This window comes from Pan paniscus, chromosome 5 (genome assembly GCF_029289425.2).
Source record: "Pan paniscus chromosome 5, NHGRI_mPanPan1-v2.0_pri, whole genome shotgun sequence".
Classification (NCBI taxonomy): Eukaryota; Metazoa; Chordata; class Mammalia; order Primates; family Hominidae; genus Pan; species Pan paniscus.
The window spans coordinates 57,136,705-57,158,631 of record NC_073254.2 but is presented as its reverse complement, the minus strand read 5'-3'; the positions used below and the strand labels follow the sequence as shown (position 1 = coordinate 57,158,631).

The 21,927-nt window shown below is 38.0% G+C and overlaps 1 protein-coding gene across 9 annotated transcripts in view; it reads right to left on the bottom strand.

The window, feature by feature from the left end:
- UBR2 (ubiquitin protein ligase E3 component n-recognin 2) overlaps positions 1-21,927 on the bottom strand; it is a 132,166-nt gene that overhangs the window by 31,735 nt on the left and 78,504 nt on the right. For 7 of the 9 annotated variants that reach the window (XR_004671978.3, XM_003833292.6, XM_055113610.2 and 4 more), the window contains 14 exons: positions 20,551-20,661; positions 19,763-19,828; positions 17,913-18,035; positions 17,713-17,776; positions 16,654-16,778; positions 14,066-14,118; positions 11,830-11,932; positions 10,137-10,185; positions 9,563-9,717; positions 6,476-6,578; positions 4,062-4,171; positions 3,874-3,954; positions 3,370-3,548; positions 2,322-2,521 (listed from right to left, as the gene is read on the bottom strand). Coding sequence is in view for 7 of the 9 variants with exons in the window: in XM_003833292.6 (XP_003833340.2) it covers positions 2,322-2,521; positions 3,370-3,548; positions 3,874-3,954; positions 4,062-4,171; positions 6,476-6,578; positions 9,563-9,717; positions 10,137-10,185; positions 11,830-11,932; positions 14,066-14,118; positions 16,654-16,778; positions 17,713-17,776; positions 17,913-18,035; positions 19,763-19,828; positions 20,551-20,661 (1,522 nt within the window). In the remaining 2 variants the exon portion in view is untranslated. Of the gene's footprint in view, positions 1-29; positions 1,725-2,321; positions 2,522-3,369; positions 3,549-3,873; positions 3,955-4,061; positions 4,172-6,475; positions 6,579-9,562; positions 9,718-10,136; positions 10,186-11,829; positions 11,933-14,065; positions 14,119-16,653; positions 16,779-17,712; positions 17,777-17,912; positions 18,036-19,762; positions 19,829-20,550; positions 20,662-21,927 lie in introns of those variants that run through there. The other 2 variants (XM_034962101.3, XR_008625617.2) reach the window with 2 other exon arrangements.

Sequence of the window (21,927 nt, the reverse complement as noted above, 5' to 3'; positions counted from 1 at the left end):
CATCACAAAACAAAACAAAACAAAAGTGAAGCATTTAATTTTCCTATAACAAATGTGTAACTTTAAATTGTAAAATCCTTGATAAAGACTTGAAATTTGAAATGAAATGCTAGTTTATTCCTCTGAGATACCAATTTATGCAACACCTTGGATTATTTAGAAAGTAGGACTAATTTTCACCACCCACAGCAAATTAATTAAACATTCTCAAATTGTTAAACTGAAATTAGAACTATGAATTTAAATATATCCAATCTTTTGAACATTTCACACTTTCAGGGTGCTGAGATATTCCAATTCCTCCCATTGTACCCTGAGTTCCAGGTAAAAGAGCTACTCTTTTCATGGGGCTGCCTTATGTGCGTTCAGGGCAGCTGGGTTAAAATGATCGCTAATAAAAAATGTTTTGGCAGTAATGGGGCGCCCCCTAGAGGACAGACTGCCTAACAACACTCATACAGCGAATAATCACATCAGAGCCAAAGTGACAACAAAAAATCTAAGCACGGACCAGATCAGATGGGGGAAAAAAAAGTAATTCAGAGTCTTCTGTCCTGGTGCTAATTTTTATATTCAAAGGGGATGAAAAATCATGAAAAACAAGATGGATGTCTGGCTTCTTTTGGAATTTTTGAATTCTTTATATAAATTAGTATAATCTTCGAAATTTCCTAACACTCTAGAAAGAACTACTTTTAATTTGCTTTAATAGTTTTAATTTGCTTTAACACTAGAACAGTGCAAATGTCAAAGCATTAAGAAAATCCACTTATAGCCAGCTAATGCTTTTTCTTCAGAAGTAATAAGTTAAATAAAATTAGCAACTTTGTCTTTGGCCTGGAATGAAATTTATAAAGCACCTAGTTTAAATATCCTTTTTTTTTTTTTTAAGACCGTCTCGCTTTGTCGCCCAGATTGGAGTGCAGTGGCGCGATCTTGACTCACTGCAAGCTCTGCTTCCTGGTTTCACGCCATTCTCCTGCCTCAGCCTCCCGAGTAGCAGGTAACTGCCACCACGCCTGGCTAATTTTTTTGTGTATTTTTTAGTAGAGATGGGGTTTCACTGTGTTAGCCAGGATGGTCTTGATCTCCTGACCTTGTGATCTGCCTGCCTTGGCCTCCCAGAGTGCTGGGATTACAGGCGTGAGCCACTGCGCCTGGCCTTTTTTTTTTTTTTTTTTAAAAACAACAACAACAACAACAAAAAAACCCACACAGGGTCTCGCTCCGTTGCCCAGGCTGCAGGGCAGTGGTGCAATCTCGGCTCACTGCAACCTCTGCCTCCCAGGTTCAAGCAATTCTCATGCCTCAGCCTCTTGAGTAGCTGGGACTACAGGCGCGTGCCACCAAATTCGGCTAGTTTTTTTTTTGTACTATTAGTAGAGATGGGGTTTCGCCATGTTGGCCAGGCTGGTCTTGAACTCCTGACCTCAGGTGATCCACCCGCCTCAGCCTCCCAAAGTGCTGGGATTACAGGCATGAGCCACCATACCCAGCCTAAATGACCATTTTTAAAGATGAAGCAGACCAACCTTTCATAAGTAGGATGCAAAGACTTTCTTTATAGAGAGAAGGCAACTCTAAAAGTGGGCTCTCAAACCTCCTTTCACGCTGCAGTGTGAAAGGCACTGGTTAAAGCAGTGCTCTGGGAATTCCCAAGACACAGCTCCTACTCTCAAGAAGTTTACTGGGTATTGCTGAAGCACACGCACACAGAGCACAACCTACAAGCAGAGAAATAAATGTGTCTGTGGTGGACAAAATCATATGCAGACTGGATCTCCCTGCTTTACTCCCTCAGTTCTGAAAGAGGGCCCTCAACTGTCCTGCACGGTAATCTGTATCCCAAGAATCTGCTTTCTGGGGAACCCGATCTGTGGTGGTATTACTATTCTAAAACAATTTGGCTCAAGGATTGCCTCTTACATAGGTAACTCTCCATCACTGTTCTCAGGAGATTCCACTCAGGCTCTAACAATAAGACAAAACAATTATTATTTCAGTGTGTCAACAAATGACCAGGACTTTGCAAGTGTACTGAAGGATGGAAAAGACTGTGAAATGCCAAAGTATGTAATGTTACATCACAAAGAAAAGCTTTTCTTTGAATCCCTGCTATTTATCAGCTATGTGATTCAGGTACAACTTTCTGGAGTGGTTCCACGTCTGCCAAGTGGGGAATTCCTGCCTAAGTTACCTGCCAAAGATACCATTCAAGTCTATGGAGTTATTTTTAGGTTTAAAAAATCTCAACGTATCACCAACCACGTTAACTGGCAGTTGTTATTAAAAGGGAAGATGAGGATCTAGCTATGACTTACCTGGATCTTGAATAAATTTACTTCTGTTTTTTGATAATACAGTTGATCTCTGAACAAATGCTGCCAAGACCATTGCCCTGCTTTCCACTTTAACTTCTTGCTCCTCTTGACACAATATACATGTAACGAATTGTCTTTGTTCAGGAACCTGAGTTTGTGCGGGGCCCAGTGCTGTAAGTGTCATATCTGAAGCCACAGGGCTGCAATACAAAGGTTATGAATATAATTAATGATCCCAAAACTTTCTATATAATCACAAAATAGCAGACTACAGGTATGTATGTGTGTGTGTGTATGTGTGTGTGTGTGTGTATGTGTATGTGTGTGTGTGTGTGTATATATATATATATATATATATATTTATTTATTTTTTGAGATAGAGTCTTGCTCTGTCACCCAGGCTGGGGTGAGTGGCACAATCTCGGCTCACTGCAACCTCCGCCTCGCAGGTTCAAGCAATTCTCCTGCCTCAGCCTCCTGAGTAGCTGGGATTATAGGCACACACCACCACGCCCGGCTAATTTTTTTTTTTTGTATTTTTAGTAGAGATGGGGTTTCACCATGTTGGTCAGGCTGGTCTCGAACTCCTCACCTTGTGATCCGCCCGCCTTGGCCTCCCGAAGTGCTGGGATTACAGGCGTGAGCCACCACGCACGGCCAGGAATGTATATATTTAACACATGGTTTTGATAACTTGGATTGTCAAGTCTTTGGTATGTATCAAAACCATCTCCTTTAATCCTCACAGTAATCTAATCTTCAACACAGATGTCATACGCTCTAGGTAACTGAGTGTAGTGTACTCATTCTTTCATGAATGTCCAAGGTCTTCTGCAGAAAATACCCTACCAGGTGTACACAGGACTTACCATATCTACATTCAGAGATTTCTAAGATTAAATCTTCTAAATGGAGGTCACAAAATTTACCTATGAATTCTACTGAATTACTTTAGGATTAAAAGTATACTTACAAGGAGAAAAAGCAACACTGCCCCTAGTTGGGAAAAACTCGTCAAGAGATTAATTTTTTTTTTTATTTTTTTTACCTATTATCGAGAACAGCAGAGGTTGAGGCATCCAGTTCTAATGTCTGCTGAAAGAGTTCTTTGTTTTCATCAATAAAATGCCGCTGCATTTCAGACATCTGAGCCATGATCTTTTCTCTGCGCAGTCTGGCAATCTCTGCTTTTCTCTTCCTCTCAGCTTTGTCTTTGTCCCTTGAAGTCTGAAATTATGCTCCATTCAATTAGACAATTAGATGCTAAAATGCACATTTTTTTCCAAAGCAGAAATATCTTCACTGTAAATACCAATTAAAAAACTATTCTATAATCTCACTTATTTAAATAAGAGAAAAGACTCTTAAACTGACCTGTTTTAAAGAAAAAAAGCAGACAAAAAATTGCTACAACAAATAGAGATAAATAGTGGCATATTTCTTGGAATTTAAATGTTGTGAGTAACTGGCAACTTAATGTAGATAAATTTATTTTGTTCATACTGAACTTGCTGTAATTTTTTAGTATTATCACAGTTTTTACTGTTTATACCTCTTCCATTATGGTTCCTTCTGTCTCTGCCACGGGACTGGTAGGTGAACTCTCCCTCATCTTTTTAACAGCATTAAAAGTCTACAGAAAAAAAAAGTATCAGTATCCTGTATGAAATATCATCACAATGTACACATAACAAATATTCAATATTTCTCACAAAAAGCAGAGGAATGTGGAAATTTTACCTTCAATATCCACCGAATCATGTCTTTGTGGACTTCTAGGTAGGGAGCATTTTGTAGCGTTTCCAGCATAGCTAGTATGCTAGGAGAATTTTTTGGCGCTTCACCAGGTTCTACGGCAGAAAAATAAAAGGCACAATAACAATAGCTAACACTTCATAGTACTTATTCCTACGCACAGGAACGTAAATGCAGTTGCTTATAACACCTATTGCCCATAATTTGATTATGGCTCTACCAAAATAGAGATTTTCAACACTTCTTGAGAATGTGACATATTTGTCTTTTACAAACAAGTTGCCAACAACTAGAATTCTTTAAGGATTCAAAAGTGACTTTTTATAGCAAATGATTATTTTAACATCCCTTTAGCAAAATTACATACAAATTCAGCTAAAAATAAGTGGTGTCTCAGATTTTACAGGTCTAAAAATAAATTAGCATTAAGAGGTGCATATATGCACAAATATGTTTATTTGCTCTGACCATTGACTTTAATAAAAACTAGATTCAGAATAAAATGAATTTCTTCTCCTAGGAATTCATGGTTTGTTTATTTGAATATAAGAGTCAAGTCCATATTTTCTATTAGTCTGTAGCCAGAAAGTTCAACTATTGATTTTCTTGATTTTGGTGCTGCCATTCTGGAAAAATGTCCCTTTTTCCTAAGAGGGGAAGAGATTGACCTGTGTGATCTTTAATATTCTATCACATCTAAAACTCTGTGGCATGCATTAGAGATGTGACTCTAGATAAGGGAGAGGTTTCTTTGGAAATAAATCATGTGTCTTAATTATGTAGAATGTCTAAAGACAAGTTAAGAGTAATGTTGAGGGAAAATGATGATTGTTTAATAAGGAAAGAGAAAGTAAGAGAGAACCTAATTTTTTTTTTTTTTTTTTTTTGAGACAGAGTCTCACTCTGTCGCCCAGGCTGGAGTGCAGTGGTGTAATCTCGGATCACTGCAACCTCCACCTCCTGGGTTCAAGCGATTTTCCTGCCTCAGCCTCCCGAGTAGCTGGGATTACAGGCGCCCGCCAGCATGCCCGGTTAATTTTTGTATTTTTGGTAGAGACAGGGTTTCGTCATGTTGGCCAGGTTGGTCTTGAACTCTTGACCTCAGGTGATTCATCCACCTCGGTCTCCCAAAGTGCTGGGATTACAGGAGTGAGCCACCGTGCCTGGCCAAGAACCTAATATTTTATAGTGATGAGTGAATGAAATTAGGGAGTATTCTGTGTGGTTATTCTAAAATAAACACACCAGAAACAAAGAAAGCAAAAACAACAGTATTAATCCAAAGAAACAATATGGCAGAGAAAAAGAATAGGTAAAAACTGGCATCCAAGAATAAAGTCTTCAGTGGGAAAAGGTGGTTTCTCCTCTTTCTCTCATTTACTTGGATGAGGGCAAAAAGGAAAACTAGAGATCTAGCAGCAAACAAAATTACTTCCTCCTTGTCCCCTGGTAGTATAATTCTCACAGTTATCGTTTAGGAAGAAATGGCATTGAACACAGTTACAGAAATAACCCTTTTCAATCAAAGCATTTATAAACTCCTATCATAGCACCATCAATTCATTTAAAAACACCTCAGCAAATGGCTGACTATAGGTCTGTGGCAGGGAAAGTACAAGATGAGCTTGGGCATCTTTTGGGCTGGAAAGCGAGGTGGTACTCAAATACAAATGGGGCTGGGTGAAAAGGACACAGAAGCTGACTAAATAAACTCCCACTGACCAAAATGGGCATAATTTGAGCATCAAAAGGAATACCCATTATAAGTGACTATAAAACACTGAATAAAAATCCATGAATAATATTTAAAAAAACTCTAAACAAAAAACATTCAAAGTTGCCACAATTGCAGGTAACTATCAGACCAATGGCTGGTTCTGAAAATTAGTAAATGAAAAGCTTTTCTTTGAGACATGAAATATTATGTCTACAACAAATGGTTCAAGAAAGTATGTAAATAGAAAAGCAAATATAGCAAACTACTGAATCTAGGGAGCAGGTATATGAATGTTTACTGGACAATTCTTTCAACTTGTCTATATGTTTGAAATTTTTAAAATAAAAAGCTAGAAAAACTCCCTGGCCTTCTTTTAAAAAGTCACATTTCTTTATATGAAATGACAATCTAATCCCCTATAATTTTTTTTTTATTTTCAATACTGTAGAATCTTACGTCAACCACAGCCGACTGTAACTTTGAACTTAGCCCTAGATATTTTTATAAAAATGTATCAGGGTTTAATACAGTACCTTTACTACACAGATGAGTACATATAGCCTCAAATGTTTGGATTAAATATTACCCTTTTAGAATCCATATGATCAAATAAAAGGTTATTAAGTGATTTCTTAAAATCATTTATATCTTGAGTTAGTTTAGTAAAAAGATATATACATACTTGATATCTTCTGAGTGAAGGTAAATGTTACTACATGCTCTTCCGTGACATTCTCTAAATGTTGTTTTTCTTCTTGTAGTGCCATGCCAATTAAATGTAACACCTTGAATAAATGTTTTGTAACTTTTAGTAAAAATTTAAAAAATCAAGTACATATTTTAATAAGAAATAGGAAAAAAGAATTATTGAAAAAGATAAACTATGAAATACTAAATGCAATTAAAAACAATTTGAAGTACTAATTTTTTTTTCTTTTTTTTTTTTTTTGAGATGGAGTTTTGCCCTGTCACCCAGGCTCACTGCAACCTCTGCCTCCCAGGTTCAAGTGATTCTTTTGCCTCAGCCTCCCCAGTAGCTGGGACTACAAACATGCCCCACCCACCATGCCCAGCTAATTTTTCTACTTTTAGTAGAGATGGGGTTTCACCATGTTGGCCAGGCTGGTCTTGAACTCCTGACCTCAAGTGATCCACCCACCTTGGCCTCCCAAAGTGCTGGGATTAAAGGCGTGAGCCACCATGCCCGGCCTTGAAGTACTAATTTTTATTAAATGAAAAGACAGGTTTATTTTCTAACAAACAATTATTGGCAAGAAAAACAAAATTTTCTACTTCAATGAGGAAGAAATTTCAATTGCAAATCCTCAGGGTAAGCTAAAATTACCACCAGCTGTGACCAGCAATGCACATAATATGTAAGTTTTATTCTATACCTATACTACAGACTTAAAAAACCCTTCCAAGAATCAGTGGTCAAGTAATTATAAAGCTAAACGTATCCCCCATGTAATTATCCAGTCTATGACACTACCTAATTTCTCTAAGGACTAAATCTTCATCATCTGAGAAAGACAAACTTTTATCTCTAATGCCTTATCATTTATAAACTTTATAGTTCTTCAATGTATCTCACAAAATATTCCTGACCAGACTTCTAGAGACTGTATCAACCTATTTGTTTTTTTACTGCTCTTATTCCATGCCCAAGTTTTTTTGTTTTTTGAGACGGAGTCTCCCTCTGTTGCCCAGGCTAGAGTGCAGTGGCACAATATTGGCTCACTGCAACCTCTGCCTCCCAGTTTCCAGTGATTCTCCTGAGCCCTCCTGAGTAGCTGGGATTATAAGCATGTGCCATGACGATTGGCTAATTTTTTTATTTTTAGTAGAGACGGGGTTTTACCATGTTGTACAGGCTGGTCTTGAACTCCTGACCCCAAGTGATCTACCCGCCTTGGCCTCCCAAAGTGTTAGGATTACAGGGGTGAGCCACTGTGCCGGGCCCACACCCCAGATTTTGAAGGAGATATGTGTGTGATGTCTCTGTATCTTTCCCTTCACATGGGATGACTGTGGTTGTCAGAGACTTGGAAGAACTAGGTGACATAAAGCAAGTGTACATGTAAGGTAAATATTGTTCACACCTCTTTTCTCCATTATTTCCTACAAATCTTTTGTTCATGTAATGCTGACAGTACACGACAGCTAGTACAGCTGTACTGGTAACGAGCTAGTACACCACAGCTCCATGCTTTTACACTTTAAATATGCTTATAGATAAATAGGAGGGCATTATAAGAATACACACATCTTAGCCAGTGAGACAAAAAGAAAGAATGATAGCTACTCAGCCTCCCGAGGAGGGCTCCAAAATTTGAATCTGAATCCTGGTTTTACTGCTTTCAAGCTATTAATATATACTCTAAGGGAACGCCTCTGAGCCCAAGTCATCATCTTTAGCCTTGGAAAAAAAAGCTTCCCTCTAGAGTTCTGAGGATTACAAATACTGTATGCAGAATGCTTAGCATGGCCAGGCACGGTGGCTCACGCCTTGTAATCCTAGCACTTTGGGAGGCCGAGGTGAGTGGATCACCTGACGCTGGGAGTTCGAGACTAGCCTGGCCAACATGGTGAAACCCTGTCTCTACTAAAAATACAAAAAATTAGCTGGGCTTCGTGACAGGCGCCTGTACTCCCAACTACTTGGGAGGCTGAGGCAGGAGAATTGCTTGAACCCGGGAGGCAGAAGTTGCAGTGAGCCAAGATCACACCATTGTACTCCAGCCTGGGTGACAAGAGCAAAACTGTCTCAAAAAAAAAAAAAAAAAAAAAAAAAAAAAAAAAAAAAAGGGCTTAGCATGGAATAGGGCATAAAGTAGGCATTCTATTTAATGAATAATTGTTATATCACTTAGTAGATTAATATGGGAAGTTAATGGAACCTCATTGAAACTTGGCTTCCTCATCTAACAATGAGAAAAAAGTTGTATCTATTCATGGGGTGTTGTGTGAATTCAATGAGATAGTGTACGAACGGCTTACATTAAAACTATAAAGTAAAATACAAACAAGGGGCTGGGCATAGTGGCTCACGCATGTAATCCCAATACTTGGGGAGGCCGAGGGGGGAGGATTGCTTGAGTCTGGGAGTTTGAGACCAGCCTGGGGAACATGGCAAAACTGTCTCTACCAAAAAACAGAAATTAGGCAGATGTTGTGATGCATGCCTGTAATCCCAGGTACTTGGGATACTGAGGTGGCAGGATCACTTGAACCCAGGAGGCAGAGGTTGCAGTGAGCCAAGACTGCACCACTGCACTCCGGCTTCCTGGGTGACAAAGCCAGATCCTGTCTCAAAAACACAAAAACAAAAATAACACAAACAAGGTTCCAGACTTGCCACTTAACTAGCTATAGGACCGTTTAAGTCTATGAGTGTCAGTTTCTTCAACTACAAAGTAAGGATACGGATGATTCAAAAAAAATTTTTGTTTTGGAAAATAATTAGATTAGAAACATATATAACAGATAACACATTTTATCAATATCAGAGTACTACATATATAAAGACAAGGACCAATCTAGGAGAGAACAACTGCCCAGTGGGACTGAGGTAATAACAACCATGTGGTATAAAAAAATCTGTCTGGCACTTGTTTTCACTGTCAGACACAAAAGCAGTAACAATATATTCAAGTTAGGAAAACACAATACATTTCGGCCTAGTTTTCCTGTGTATAGATACAGACAAGAATATTTTGCTTGTACTATAAAATACTAAAATATAAATAATAAATGTCTTCAAACCTACCCTTTGCAGCATGGACTCTGACCAGGCATATCCATTATGTTCCACAGCCCATTGCAGAATTGTTCCCATGATGCACAACATGACATCTGACTGCAAAATGTTAACCAGGCTTGCAAACAGAGGGCAGAATGGAGGCAACACCGGAGGTGGGAGTGCTGAAAATACAGTTGTTATTATTGGTTTCTTTTACAGAACATGCTTTAGAAACTATCTCTTTGTTACTTTTGATAGTTTTAACTCAAAGAATATTCATTAACACACACCTTAAAGCTATTATTTTACATTCTCAAGGTCAAATGCATAAAAAGAGCCACGTAAGTAGCAGCAGTACAGAAGAAAGTCTATCTTTTCCCCTAGAAAGGTCTTAAGATCTGAGATAACATCAACCCAGAGGACTCAGCACAAACTATTTCTATGTTAACATATTTATTATTCCTCTGAATAGGAGGTTATTCACTAGGAAAGCTTACATTTAAATATTCATTCCACCAAGGACAATCATCATAGTTAACAGAAAACAATGTTTAACAAGTAAAAAAGATGGGCAAGACATTTTCAGAAAGATTAAAAATACCTGTATCTTCTCTATTTTGTCTTTTCAATTTCCGTTGCGCTTCTTCTGCCTAATAAAAAATAAAGTTATTTGGACCAGGAATTAGTAATGCCCACCACCACACCTGGTTAATTTTTATATTTTTAGTAGAGATGGGGTTTCACTATGTTGGCCAGGCTGGTCTTGAACTCCTGAGCTTGTGATCTGCCCACCTCAGCCTCCCAAAGTGCTGGGATTACAGGCGTGAGCCAATGTGTCTGGCCAAGGATGAACATCTAAAATCAGAAAATAACACAACAGAGGCTGGGGCGTGGCAGCTCACACCTGTAATCCCAGCACTTTGGGAGGCCAAGACAGGTGGCTCACCTGAGGTCAGGAGTTCGAGAGCAGCCTGGCCAACGCGGAGAATCCCCATCTCTACTAAAAATACAAAAATTGGCCAGGCGTGGTGGCACACACCTGTAATCCTAGCTACTCAGGAGGCTGGGGCAGGATAATTGCTTGAACCTGGGAGGCAGGGGCTGTAGTGAGCCGAGGTCTGCACTCCAGCCTGGGTAACAGAGTGAGACCCTATCTCAAAAAAATTAAAAAAATAAAAAAGATATCTATCTTTAAGTTCTAGTCCTCCCCCAAACGGATACACCAAGGTTAATTTTTTTTTTTTAACTACAAGAATCTCCAAACGAGTTCTCTATTACTTTAAATTAGAAGGGAAACATATACTTAAATAAGTACAAACTTATTTAAGTTTGAACTCTATGACTTCATCAAAAACTAAATAAAAGCTTTATGTTTAAGTTTTATTTAATGCTGTTTATTGGAAAACCATTTTAAAAGAAGACTGCTAAAAGGCAGATTTTTTTTTTTTTTTTTTTTTTGAGATACGGTCTCACTCCCGTCATCCAAGCTGGAATGCAGTGGTGCAATCGTAGCTCATTGCAGTCTTGACCTCCTGGGCTCAAGTGATCCTCCTATCTCAGCCTCCTGAGTAGCTGGGACGAGAAGTGCATGACACCATGCCTGGCTAATTTTTGTATTTTTAGTAGACATGGGATTTCAACATGTTGGCCAGGCTGATCTTGAACTCCTGAGCTCAAGCGATCTGCCCGCCTCAGCCTCCCAAAGTGCTGGGATTACATGCCCCACCAAAAAGGCAAAATTTAATTACCTAGGAATGATTAGAAAAGCTCCATGAATCTCTATGAAAAAGTGTTAAATAATACCAATTCTGAAATGTGCATAAAATGGATTAACTGATTATAATACAGGTTGAAAATTTGTTTTAAAAAACTATACCCATATATGTATAGGTATGTATTATATAGATCTTATATACATATGTACAAAATGCTAGGGGGAAACTCCAAAATGTTAGGTGAGGGTATTTTAAGTAATTTCTACTTTCTTCTTTATATTTTATATTTTCCAAATTCCCTACAATAAAAATGTATCATTTTTCAATCTGCAAAAGCAGTAAAAAAGTTGTTTAGGAAAAAAAAATTCAAGCCAGATACAGTGGTGCATGCCTGTAATCTCATCTACTCAAGAAGCTGAGGTGGGAGAATTGCTTGAGCCCAGGAGTTTGAGGTTGCAATGCTCTATAATGGCATTGTGAATAGCCACTAAACTCTAGCCTGGGCAACATGGTGAAACCTCATCTCTTAAGAAAAACAATGCAATCCTTCCCTGCTACATTTTTAATTTTCCCAATTACCTTGGACTGTTCTGCCCTTGAAAAGTGATAGAAATACAAGTTGAACTCTTTGGCACATTCTGGTTTCAGTTCATACATGCCTCGTCCTGTTAATCCAGGTTTCCTGTGAAAGAAAGGACCTTAGAATATTATTACCAAAGCCATACACTTATTTATGAGAGATAGTCTTGGATATTAGAACAAGAAAGCAGAGCTCTCATATACTGCTGGTGGGTGTTAAGCTACAACTATTTTCAGTGGGTTGATTTGGCAATCTAAATCCGAGTTCTACATGCATCTGTTTTATTTAGCATGCCCACTTGGAATTTATCCTAACTAGACAAGTGAACGTGATGGACACTGCAGTGGCAACAATTAAAAAGTCTAATAACGTGAAATAACAAATTACAACATCTCCAAACAACTGAACACCATTAACAGTGATGATAATTTCTCTATTTTCACATGTAAAGACTTCCGTGTTGTTTTATTAAGCAGAAAAAAGCAGGTACACTATTGGGGTTTAGAGAACTTTCCTAAGCAAGTTATAAAACCCAGAAGCCAATTGAGACAGAGTTTTAAAAACAGAAAGTTAAAAAACAAGGGACAGACTGGAAGAAAGTACTGTGATGTATTAAATAAGAATTGACATTTCTAATATATAATACTTTTGGAACAATAAGATAGGGACAAACAACCATAAAGAAAAATGCATTAAAGTATGAAAAAACAAATGGCCAATAAACACATGAAAAGAAGCTCAACTTCACTGTTAATTAGAGTAACGCAAATTAAAATAAGGTACTAAAAGACTGCTCATATTAAAGTGTTGACAAAGTTGCAGGGCACTCTTTATACACTTCTAGTCAGAGTGTAAATCGAGGACTTTTTTGGGAAGGCAATTAGGAGGTATGTACCAAAATGTAATACAGGCTTTCATTTTGATCTAGCTAATCCTCAAAGAAACACTTTCACAGTCAAAGATACACTTGTTAATGCTGTATGTACAAGGATTTTCAATATTTGTTTATAAGAGAAAATCTGGAAGCTATGTATTATAGGGAAGAGGTTAGATACATTACAGTACACGACTACAAGGAAGTGAAAAAGGGCCTGGCACCATAGCTCATGCCAGTAATCTCAGCACTTTTGAGAGGCCGAGGCGGGCTGGATCATCTGAAGTTAGGAGTTTGAGACGAGCCTGGTCAACAGGGCGAAACCCCATGTCTACTAAAAATACAAAAATTAGCCAGGTGCGGTGGCGGGCGCCTGTAATCCCAGCTACTTGGGAGGCTGAGGCAGGAGAATTGCTTGGACCTAGGAGGCGGAGGTTGCAGTGAGCCAAGACCGTGCCACTGCACTTGAGTCTCGCTTTGTCACCCAGGCTGAAGTGAAAAAGGATGAAGTATGCCTATATGTACTGACAAAGTATATTACGTAAAAACTAAAAAAACCCCATAAAACCAACAACCCGCCCCCCCAAAGACACAAATACATGGAAACATTCCATTATTTAATTTTTAAAAAGGTTATAGAATAGTAAATATGAAATGAACCCATTTTTTGTTATAAATATGTGTTCCAAGTATAGAAAAAAAATTTAGAAAGATATACATCTAAACATAATAGAAATCATCTGAGTGGCTGGATTACAGGTAATATTTTTTCTTTGTATTTTTCCATATTTTTTCTAAAAGCAAGTATTGTCTTTATAACCAACAAAAAATAAACACACTATCTTCAAAAATTTATAGTGGGTTAAAAAAATGAATACATTGTCATTGGGGTAGGAAGCAAAGAAAAAACAGGCTTAAGAAACTGCTTCAATATCTTTAAGGGTATAAACCAGTTTATTGACTGGGGAAGACTGTGAACACTGGAGAAGGTGGCATTGAGAGGCTATCCCACAATTTAGGCAGCACATTCAAATGGAAACAAAGCAGTTTTAAGAAATTACAATGCATTTACTTAGATCACTGCTGAGGTTAATTTTTACTATTTGAAACCATCAGCTATGAACACCTATTCTGAATGTGACGAAAACCCTCACAACGTCACTTTACGTTGCTGAGTACAGGGTGAGATCAGAAAAGTGAAATGTCAGTGAGAAATCTAATTCAGAGCTATAATTTGAAAATGTCTGTCAATCTCTGAAAGCTGCAACTTCATTCTCAGTTGAATCAAAGAAAACACTCTAAGAAAAATGAATGTACTGGAAAAGTAAAAAAGAATGTGAAATAATAGGAAGTAAACTCACTTGAAATGGGCAACTGCTTCGATTACACTCTCCATGCCAGTCTCCTTGTTCTCCTAAAGGTACAGGACACAAGTGTGTTTCATGTTAATAATAACTACTAGCACTCTGAGCATTGTGTTTTATCTCATTGACCCTCATAACAACCTAAGGTAGATACACCTTATCTCCATTTTTACAGATGAGGATTCCATAGCAAATACAATGATTAATACAAAACTAGACATACTTACTTGGCAAGCTGATGTTTATTCAAATTGATGTATTATTTTTAAATACATAAAATAGATAAAACTTTATGATTTTTTAAAAGTCACTACCATATAGAATCAAGGTAAGAGCTTTCTAAAGGAATTAAATGAAAACACAAAGTATATAAAACATTTAAAAAAGTTTATGTAAAATACGTCTGGTATTTTATAAAATAGTTGCACTAATTTCTTGTCTATTTTCAGTACAACAGCACTTCCCAAATCATCATATCTCATTCACGGTAAGATATTAATAGGAATTCTGTGAATAAATAATTCTTTAAAATGTTTGGGAAATACAGTTACAATCACTTTATTTTTTATTTTTTTGAGACAGAGTCTCGCATTGTTACCCAGGCTGGAGTGCAATGGCATGATCTTGGCTCACTGCAACCTCCACCTTCCAGGTCCAAGCAATTCTCCTGCCTCAGCCTACCAAGTAGCTGGGATTACAGGCGCCTGCCACCACACTTGGCTAATTTTTTTTTTTTTTTTTTTTTTTTTTTTTTTTTTTTTTAGTAGCGATGGGGTTTAACTGTGTTGGCCAGGCTGGTCTTAAACTCCTGACTTCGTGATCCGCCCACCTTGGTCTCCCAAAGTGTTGGGATTACAGGCGTGAGCCACTGTGCCCGGCCGACAATCTTAAACCACTTAAAAAATGCTTTTTGAAATTTTATTGTTCCTTAAAGCTTAGGCTAAATTATAACTGCTTCCTAATTGAACAACTTGGAATTCACTTCCTGCATTAAAGCAGTACAAGTAATTTTTATCTTGACTAGATATTTAGTGACATTAAGGAATTATTCATCATTCGGCCAGGTGTGGTGGCTTATGCCTGTAATCCCAGCACTTTGGGAGGCTGAGGTGGGCAGATCACTTGAGGCCAGGAGTTCGAGACCAGCCTGGACAACATAGAGAACCCCCATCTCTACTAAAAACACAAAAATTAGCCGGGCATGGTGGCGTGCGCCTGTAATCCCAGCTACTTGGGAGGCTGAGGCATGAGAATTGCTTGACCTCGGGTGGCAGAGGTTATAGTAAGCCAAGATCATGCCATTGTACTCTAGCCTGGGTGACCGAGCCAGACTCTGTCTATCTCTCTCTCTCTCTCTATATATATATAAACATATATATAAATTATTGTTTTTAAAAGTGTGATAACATAAAGATAGGGTTTTTAAGAGTCCTCATATTCTAGATCAGAGTTTTTCAACCTCAGCACTACTGACATTCAGATCAGATATGCTGTAGAGGGTTGTCCTGGGTATTGTAGGATGCTTAGCAGTATCCCTGGCCTCTACCCACTAGATACCAGTAGCATTCCACATCCTGCCCTGAGTAGCGACATTCACAGATGTCCCCTGGGGGGGCAAAATTGTCCTCAGTTGAGAATCACTGTTTTAGATACATATAGTCCTATTTATAGATGAAATGGTAAATATAGTATTCTCTAGGAAATAATACAGTGGGGCACAGAGGTTAGTGGATGGGTATAGATGAAACCAGACTGGCCTCTGTTGAAGCTGGTGATGGGTTTGTTATACTACATTTTTTAATCTCTATAGATGTTTGAAATATTTATACTACAAAGTTTAAAAGTATTACTATGCAACAAAGATAAGATAGGTTGAAATCTCAGAAAAATAAATGTTAATTAAGGTTGAAGGTTTTGATCTATGTTTCAAATTAGGGCAAACATTTTGGAAAGCCTCCATGAAAATAAAGTCTCTTCTCAATTATAAGGGTTGAGTTTCTGAAAAGCCCCATGGCTGAAATATAGGTTGCTGAGGAACTTATCACCCCTGGAAGGAAAAACAGTTGCAATTTAACCTATGAATGTCCTTTTCACTATTATTTTACATTCACTAAAATGAAACAAGGGCTCGTCATTAAGAAGACTCTCTGGAGGCCAAGAAGGAAAAAGCTTAGGAAAACATTATTTATTCTACTCAACATAGGTGAGTAGGCACTTCTGACTCCCTTCCTCAATATACTAGGTTACAAAGCATTATCCACACCCATAGCAACTTTGTACTAAAGACCCTATAATGACCTCTTTCTGTGGGGTACAAACCTTAGTTCTGAGGTTTGGGCTTACTTTTTGTTTAGTGTCCTTACCTTCTTCAAGGCTTTATTGTAAAAGATTCTATTACTATTCTGTTTTCTACTCCTATTCTCTTTTTCTAATTATTCATAATAAGAGTGCCTGGAATTATACACATCCCATGACAATAGATTTTACAATTGTGAGAAAGGTATACAGAAGTAAATCTATAGATACTAGACTGATAGGCAGGGAAAAGTTTCTACAGTTTTCTTTTTAGAAATGTAGGTACTTACATCTTCAGGTAAAGACTTTACCAATTCACTATGAGCCATAGGCTTGATACTCAACTGATGGATAATCTCTCGCTTGATTTCATCTGTAGCATTTACCTGTCCAACTCCAGGACTAAATCTCTCTCCTGTCAAAAATGGAAAAGTACATATACATACATTTAACATAATCACAATACTTTTGTGATATATACTTATAATTCATGCAGCATGTTATATTTCTCTAAGTCTGTCTGAGCAATGGGAAAGTAATGACTGTTCTGGCAATAAGCCAGGGAGAGAGCAGCTCCTGACCATGCTTCTGCGTCTCAGACCCAAAACGTAAGGGCAGGCTTTAGGTAGTGGAGAGAGCTCTTGTTGCTGTTTTGAAAGAATGGGATCAGAAATGTGGGAAGGGATTAAATGTGGTCAAGGAAACTGCATTTACCCCATTCTCCTTGTGGCAGCAAGGAGGGAGAGCCTTCCTTTCTCCTACTATCTAGTGGCAAATAAAATATCAACTTCGGAGACCTTCCTCATTGGTATCATCTCCTGACAGTAGCCAGGATTCTCTGCTCTATGGACTACAGGGGGTCTAAAACAGTAGTAAAGGACTGAAAATATAGGTAATAAGGAAAGAAATCCACATCTATTAGCCATAGGTCTCCTTTAGCTTGGAATTATTGTATCTGAAGTCAAGAAGATACTTTTGTACCACAAACCCATGGAGAGAAACATAGTTAAGATATAAATCAAGAGTAAATAGATCTTAAATATCCTATTCCTTGATTACTAAATTCTCCTGTCCCCCGCTCCCCCGCCCCCGCACCACCTCGCAAAATACACTCTTCCAGTTTATTCTGCTTCAGTAGTTGTATTTTCTCCTTCTTCCAAAGCACCACGGTGCTATTACTCTCAATATTACAGTAACCAGAGGGGAGAAAAAGAGAAATATTCCAATCCTCTTCCCCTAAGACTGAGCATCCTCTCAAAACAAAGGAAACACAGGCCAGAAATTCCAAACTATTTGCCACTATAAACGTCAATGTAATTTATTAAATGCCTCAAACAATTTAAACTTACCAACAAGCATTATAATGAGGTATAGCATTTCTTCTATTAGAGTATTGTTCTGCTGAACAACATCCTATAACAAGTGAGGGAAGATAAAGTTCAGAGATAAGAATATGCATATTGCATAATCTCAGAGGATTAACATATCCAAAAAGAAGGAAAGATGCTTCTTTAGCAATGTGTTGTGGTTTCATAAAACATGTTCTTACCTTATGGGTAATCTCAGAACTAAATCTTTTTCCATAGTCTGGAGTACTGAAAATCTGATAAAGTTCAAAGCGGCTGAGCATGATCATCAGGAAATGATTTGGATCCATCATGGAGACACCTGTCTTTTTTTTTTTTTTAATGTTTGAGATAAAGGAAAAGAGGAAGGTCAAAGGGGCCACTATTGAAACAATTAGTGAGAGATAGTTTGGCTTGCCCAAGAGAAAGCAGTTTACCAATCCTAAAAGGTTCACCAATCCCAATAAAAGATGAAAACCCATTTAACCTCAATCCTTACTTGTGGTAGCAGGCAAGTGTGGAAAGGAATCTAAATTGGTAAAACAAAATACAAACAAGCCCCAAACCTAAGCCCACCCAGCACAGTAACACAGACTATGAGTTCTCTTTCCTTCTAATGCTTTAAAATAATTGTATTCCTATGAATTCAGTGCCAAAATTTTATTTTGGGGTTCTCTGATCACCGTTTGGACTTGGAAATGTGGTATATTAATTAACCTTCTAGTATTTTAAAAATACAGATCATATTAAACTATTATCAAGATCTCCTATTTTTTTCTGGTAAGCATTATACTGACTGAAGTGACAGCTTTTAAATATTAGTTTCAATTCTCTTTTAATTCCATTTGTATAAATTATAAATAAACCTAGATTTTGTTCTGAACTAATATTTTTTTGAAATATACATTTCTTGACTTTATTTTTATTTATTTATTTTTTGAGACGGAGTCTCACTCTGTCGCCCAGGTTGGAGTCCAGTGGAGTGATCTCAGCTCATTGCAACCTCCGCCTCCCAAGTTTAAGTGATTCTCCTGTCTTGGCCTCCCAAGTAGCTGGGACTACAGGCGCATGACACCATGCCAGGCTAATTTTTGTAACTTTAGTAGAGACAGGGTTTCACCATGTTGGACAGGCTGGACTCAAACTCCTGACCTCAGGTGATCCACATGCCTCAGCCTCCCAAAAGGCTGGGATTACAGGTGTGAGCCTCTGTGCCTAGCCAGCTTTATTTTTCTATAATGACTAAATCCATTCAGCAGTATCAGAGAACAACTACTATGTGACAAGCACTATGCAAGGCAAAAGGGACAAAAAAAGAAACAAGATATAACTGCCATGGTTTGGTGGGGTGGGGGTAGGGTGCTGAAGAGTAAACAGTAATCACAGTCCAGGGTTGTGAGTGCTACGGCAGGGTTAAATTCCATGCTAGGGTCCTCACAAAAGGGACACGTAGCCAAGTTTTAGTGTGTCAGGGAAGGCTTCCTGGAGGAAGTAATGCTAAAGTAAACACAAAGACAAGCAGGAAAATACGTTAGCTACGTAAATGGAAAAAGAAGGGGTGGGTAACTTAGGGAGCAAAAGAAATAAATACGCAGAGTTTAAGATGTATGAGAATATGGCAAATTCAGGGAACTTCAATGCAGTTAAGTATCGCAGTCCTGAACATTAGTTTAAGGGGTTTAAACTAAGAGGTTTAACATTAGTACACTAGTTAAAGAACCAGAGGACAATGAAGAAAGGATGGCTTTCAGGTATATGACTTTAGCAACTAGGTAGACTGTGGAACAATTCACCAAGGTAGGGAAGTGAAGACAGGAGGAAGGTATGGAGGAAACATGAGGAGTTATTCTGAATACGTTTAATATGAAGTGTGTCTAGGAAATATAGATGGAAATGATCTAAAGGCTGTTAGCCATATAAGTTTGGAGCTTAGGAGACAGGGCTAGGCTGGAGTTGTAGATTTGGGAGTGATCACAAGTGACTGAATTCTATGGAAATAACAAGAAGCAAAGATTCCCCACAACCTTTAAGTTCAATGCTTTTAATTCATTACCTGAAGCATTACTACATCCTTGTCAAACATCTCACGTCTGCATTTCACATTATGGTAGTAATAAATCTAAAAAAAAAGTAATTATATTGAGTAAATAGTTTTTATTGGTTCAGGCTCTCTCTAATCCTTCCCCAAAAGCACAAGTTGGTACAAGAATGTGTGCATGTGTGTGATGTGGTTTGTCTAACAATTAACATTATCTTAGTAAAGATTAATTAATTACAGATTTTCACATTACAGTGGTCATGATATGGTTCACATTTTGCAGCTAACTTGCTGGGTTTCTGAATAAAGTAAAAGGTTGTGGTCTCAGGAAGGTTAGGAGCTACCAAACACAGGAGAAAAACAAAATCTGTTTATGGCTATACCACCCCAAATGTGCCAGATCTTGTCTGATCTTGGAAAAAAAAAAATTAATTCCAAGCCCATGTGAGGTCTATAAAAAGTAAAACCTCAATTTTACAGCTGTATTAAAAGGCCTTTTATCTTTTAATTCAATTTGATTTAAATAGGTAAAATCTGGATTTTTATTTTTTAATATCCAACTTTGTCCCAAAAAATTATTTCAAGTAAAAGTCATGACCACTGTTGTTCATTTCTACTTTTTCCATTATTTCTTGACAAACTATGAATAAAAGTTTTAAGAAACTTTTTGTTTTATCATTAATCTTTTCAAACAATTTTAATATAGATACTCAGCTTTCACTGACTAAGTCCACTGAAAATTACAACCTTCACAGAAGCCAAGAATGGAATGAAAACTCTTCATAGAATTAGAAAACACTTACCTGGTTTACTAGAGAGAACCCATTTCTTCTCCACATTCCGGCATGTACTTGGGCACACAGAACAAGACATCTAAGAGGGTGTTCTATCAACATGGGTGGGCTAAGTTCACTCTATATATACAAAAAATAAAAAAACAGAAAACAAAAAAAACCACACACATAAAATCAGTTCTAAAAAGAAGTTTGGTCGATAGGGATAAATGCTTTTATAAAACACAATATAAATTATTATTATTATTATTTTTTGAGACAGAGTCTCACTCTGTCACCCAGGCTTTAGTGCAGTGGTGCGATCTCAGCCTCCCAGGTTCAAGCCATTCTCCTGCCTCAACCTCCCGAGTAGCTGGGAGTACAGGCATAAGCCAACACGCTTGGCCAATTTTTGTATTTTTAGTAGAGATGGGGACTCGCCATGTTGGCTAGGTTGGTCTTGAACTCCTGACCTCAGGTGATCCACCCACCTCAGCTTCCCAAAGTGCTGCGATTACAGGTGTGGGCCACTGTGCCCGGCCTTATTTATTTTAATTATTTTAAGATATGTTTGTGTGATGGTTAGTTTTATATATCAACTTAGCAAGGCTATGATATCCCATTTATGGTCAACACCAATCTAATGTTGCTATGAAGGTATTTTTTACACATGATTAACATTTAAATCATAGACTGGCTGAGCATGGTAGCTCGCACCTGTAATCTCAGCACTTTGGGAGGCTGAGGCAGGTGGATCACCTGAGATCAGGAGTTCCAGACCAGCCTGGGCAACATGGTGAAACCCTGTCTCTACTAAAAATACAAAAATTAGCTGGGAGTGGTGGCAGGCACCTGTATTCCAGCTTCTTGGGAGGCTGAGGCAGGAGAATTCCTTAAACCACGGAGGTAGAGGTTGCAGTGAGCCGAGATCGCGCCACTGCATTCCAGCCTGGGTGACACAGTGAGACTCCGTCTCAAAAAAAAAAAAAAAAAAAAAAAATCATAGACTCTGAGTAAAGCAGATTACCCTCCAAACATGGGTGGGCTTCATTAGTTCAGTTGAAGGCCTTGAGAAAAGACTGATGTCCCCCATGGAAGAAGGAATTCTGCCTTTATGACAGCCACTGTACTCAAGACTGCAACATCAACTCTTCCCTGGGTCTCTCCAGTCTGCTAGGCTCCCCTGCATATTTCAGACTTGCCAGATTTCAGCCCCAACAATTTCATGAGCCAGTTCCTTACAACAAATCTCTGTCTCTCTCTCTCTATATATATATCTATACACACACACACACACACACACACACACACACACACACACACACAATCTTACTGGTTCTGTTCCTCTGGAGAACCCAAACTAAAAATGTGTTTCAAAGTGATTCCAAATACAAAGAACATAATAAA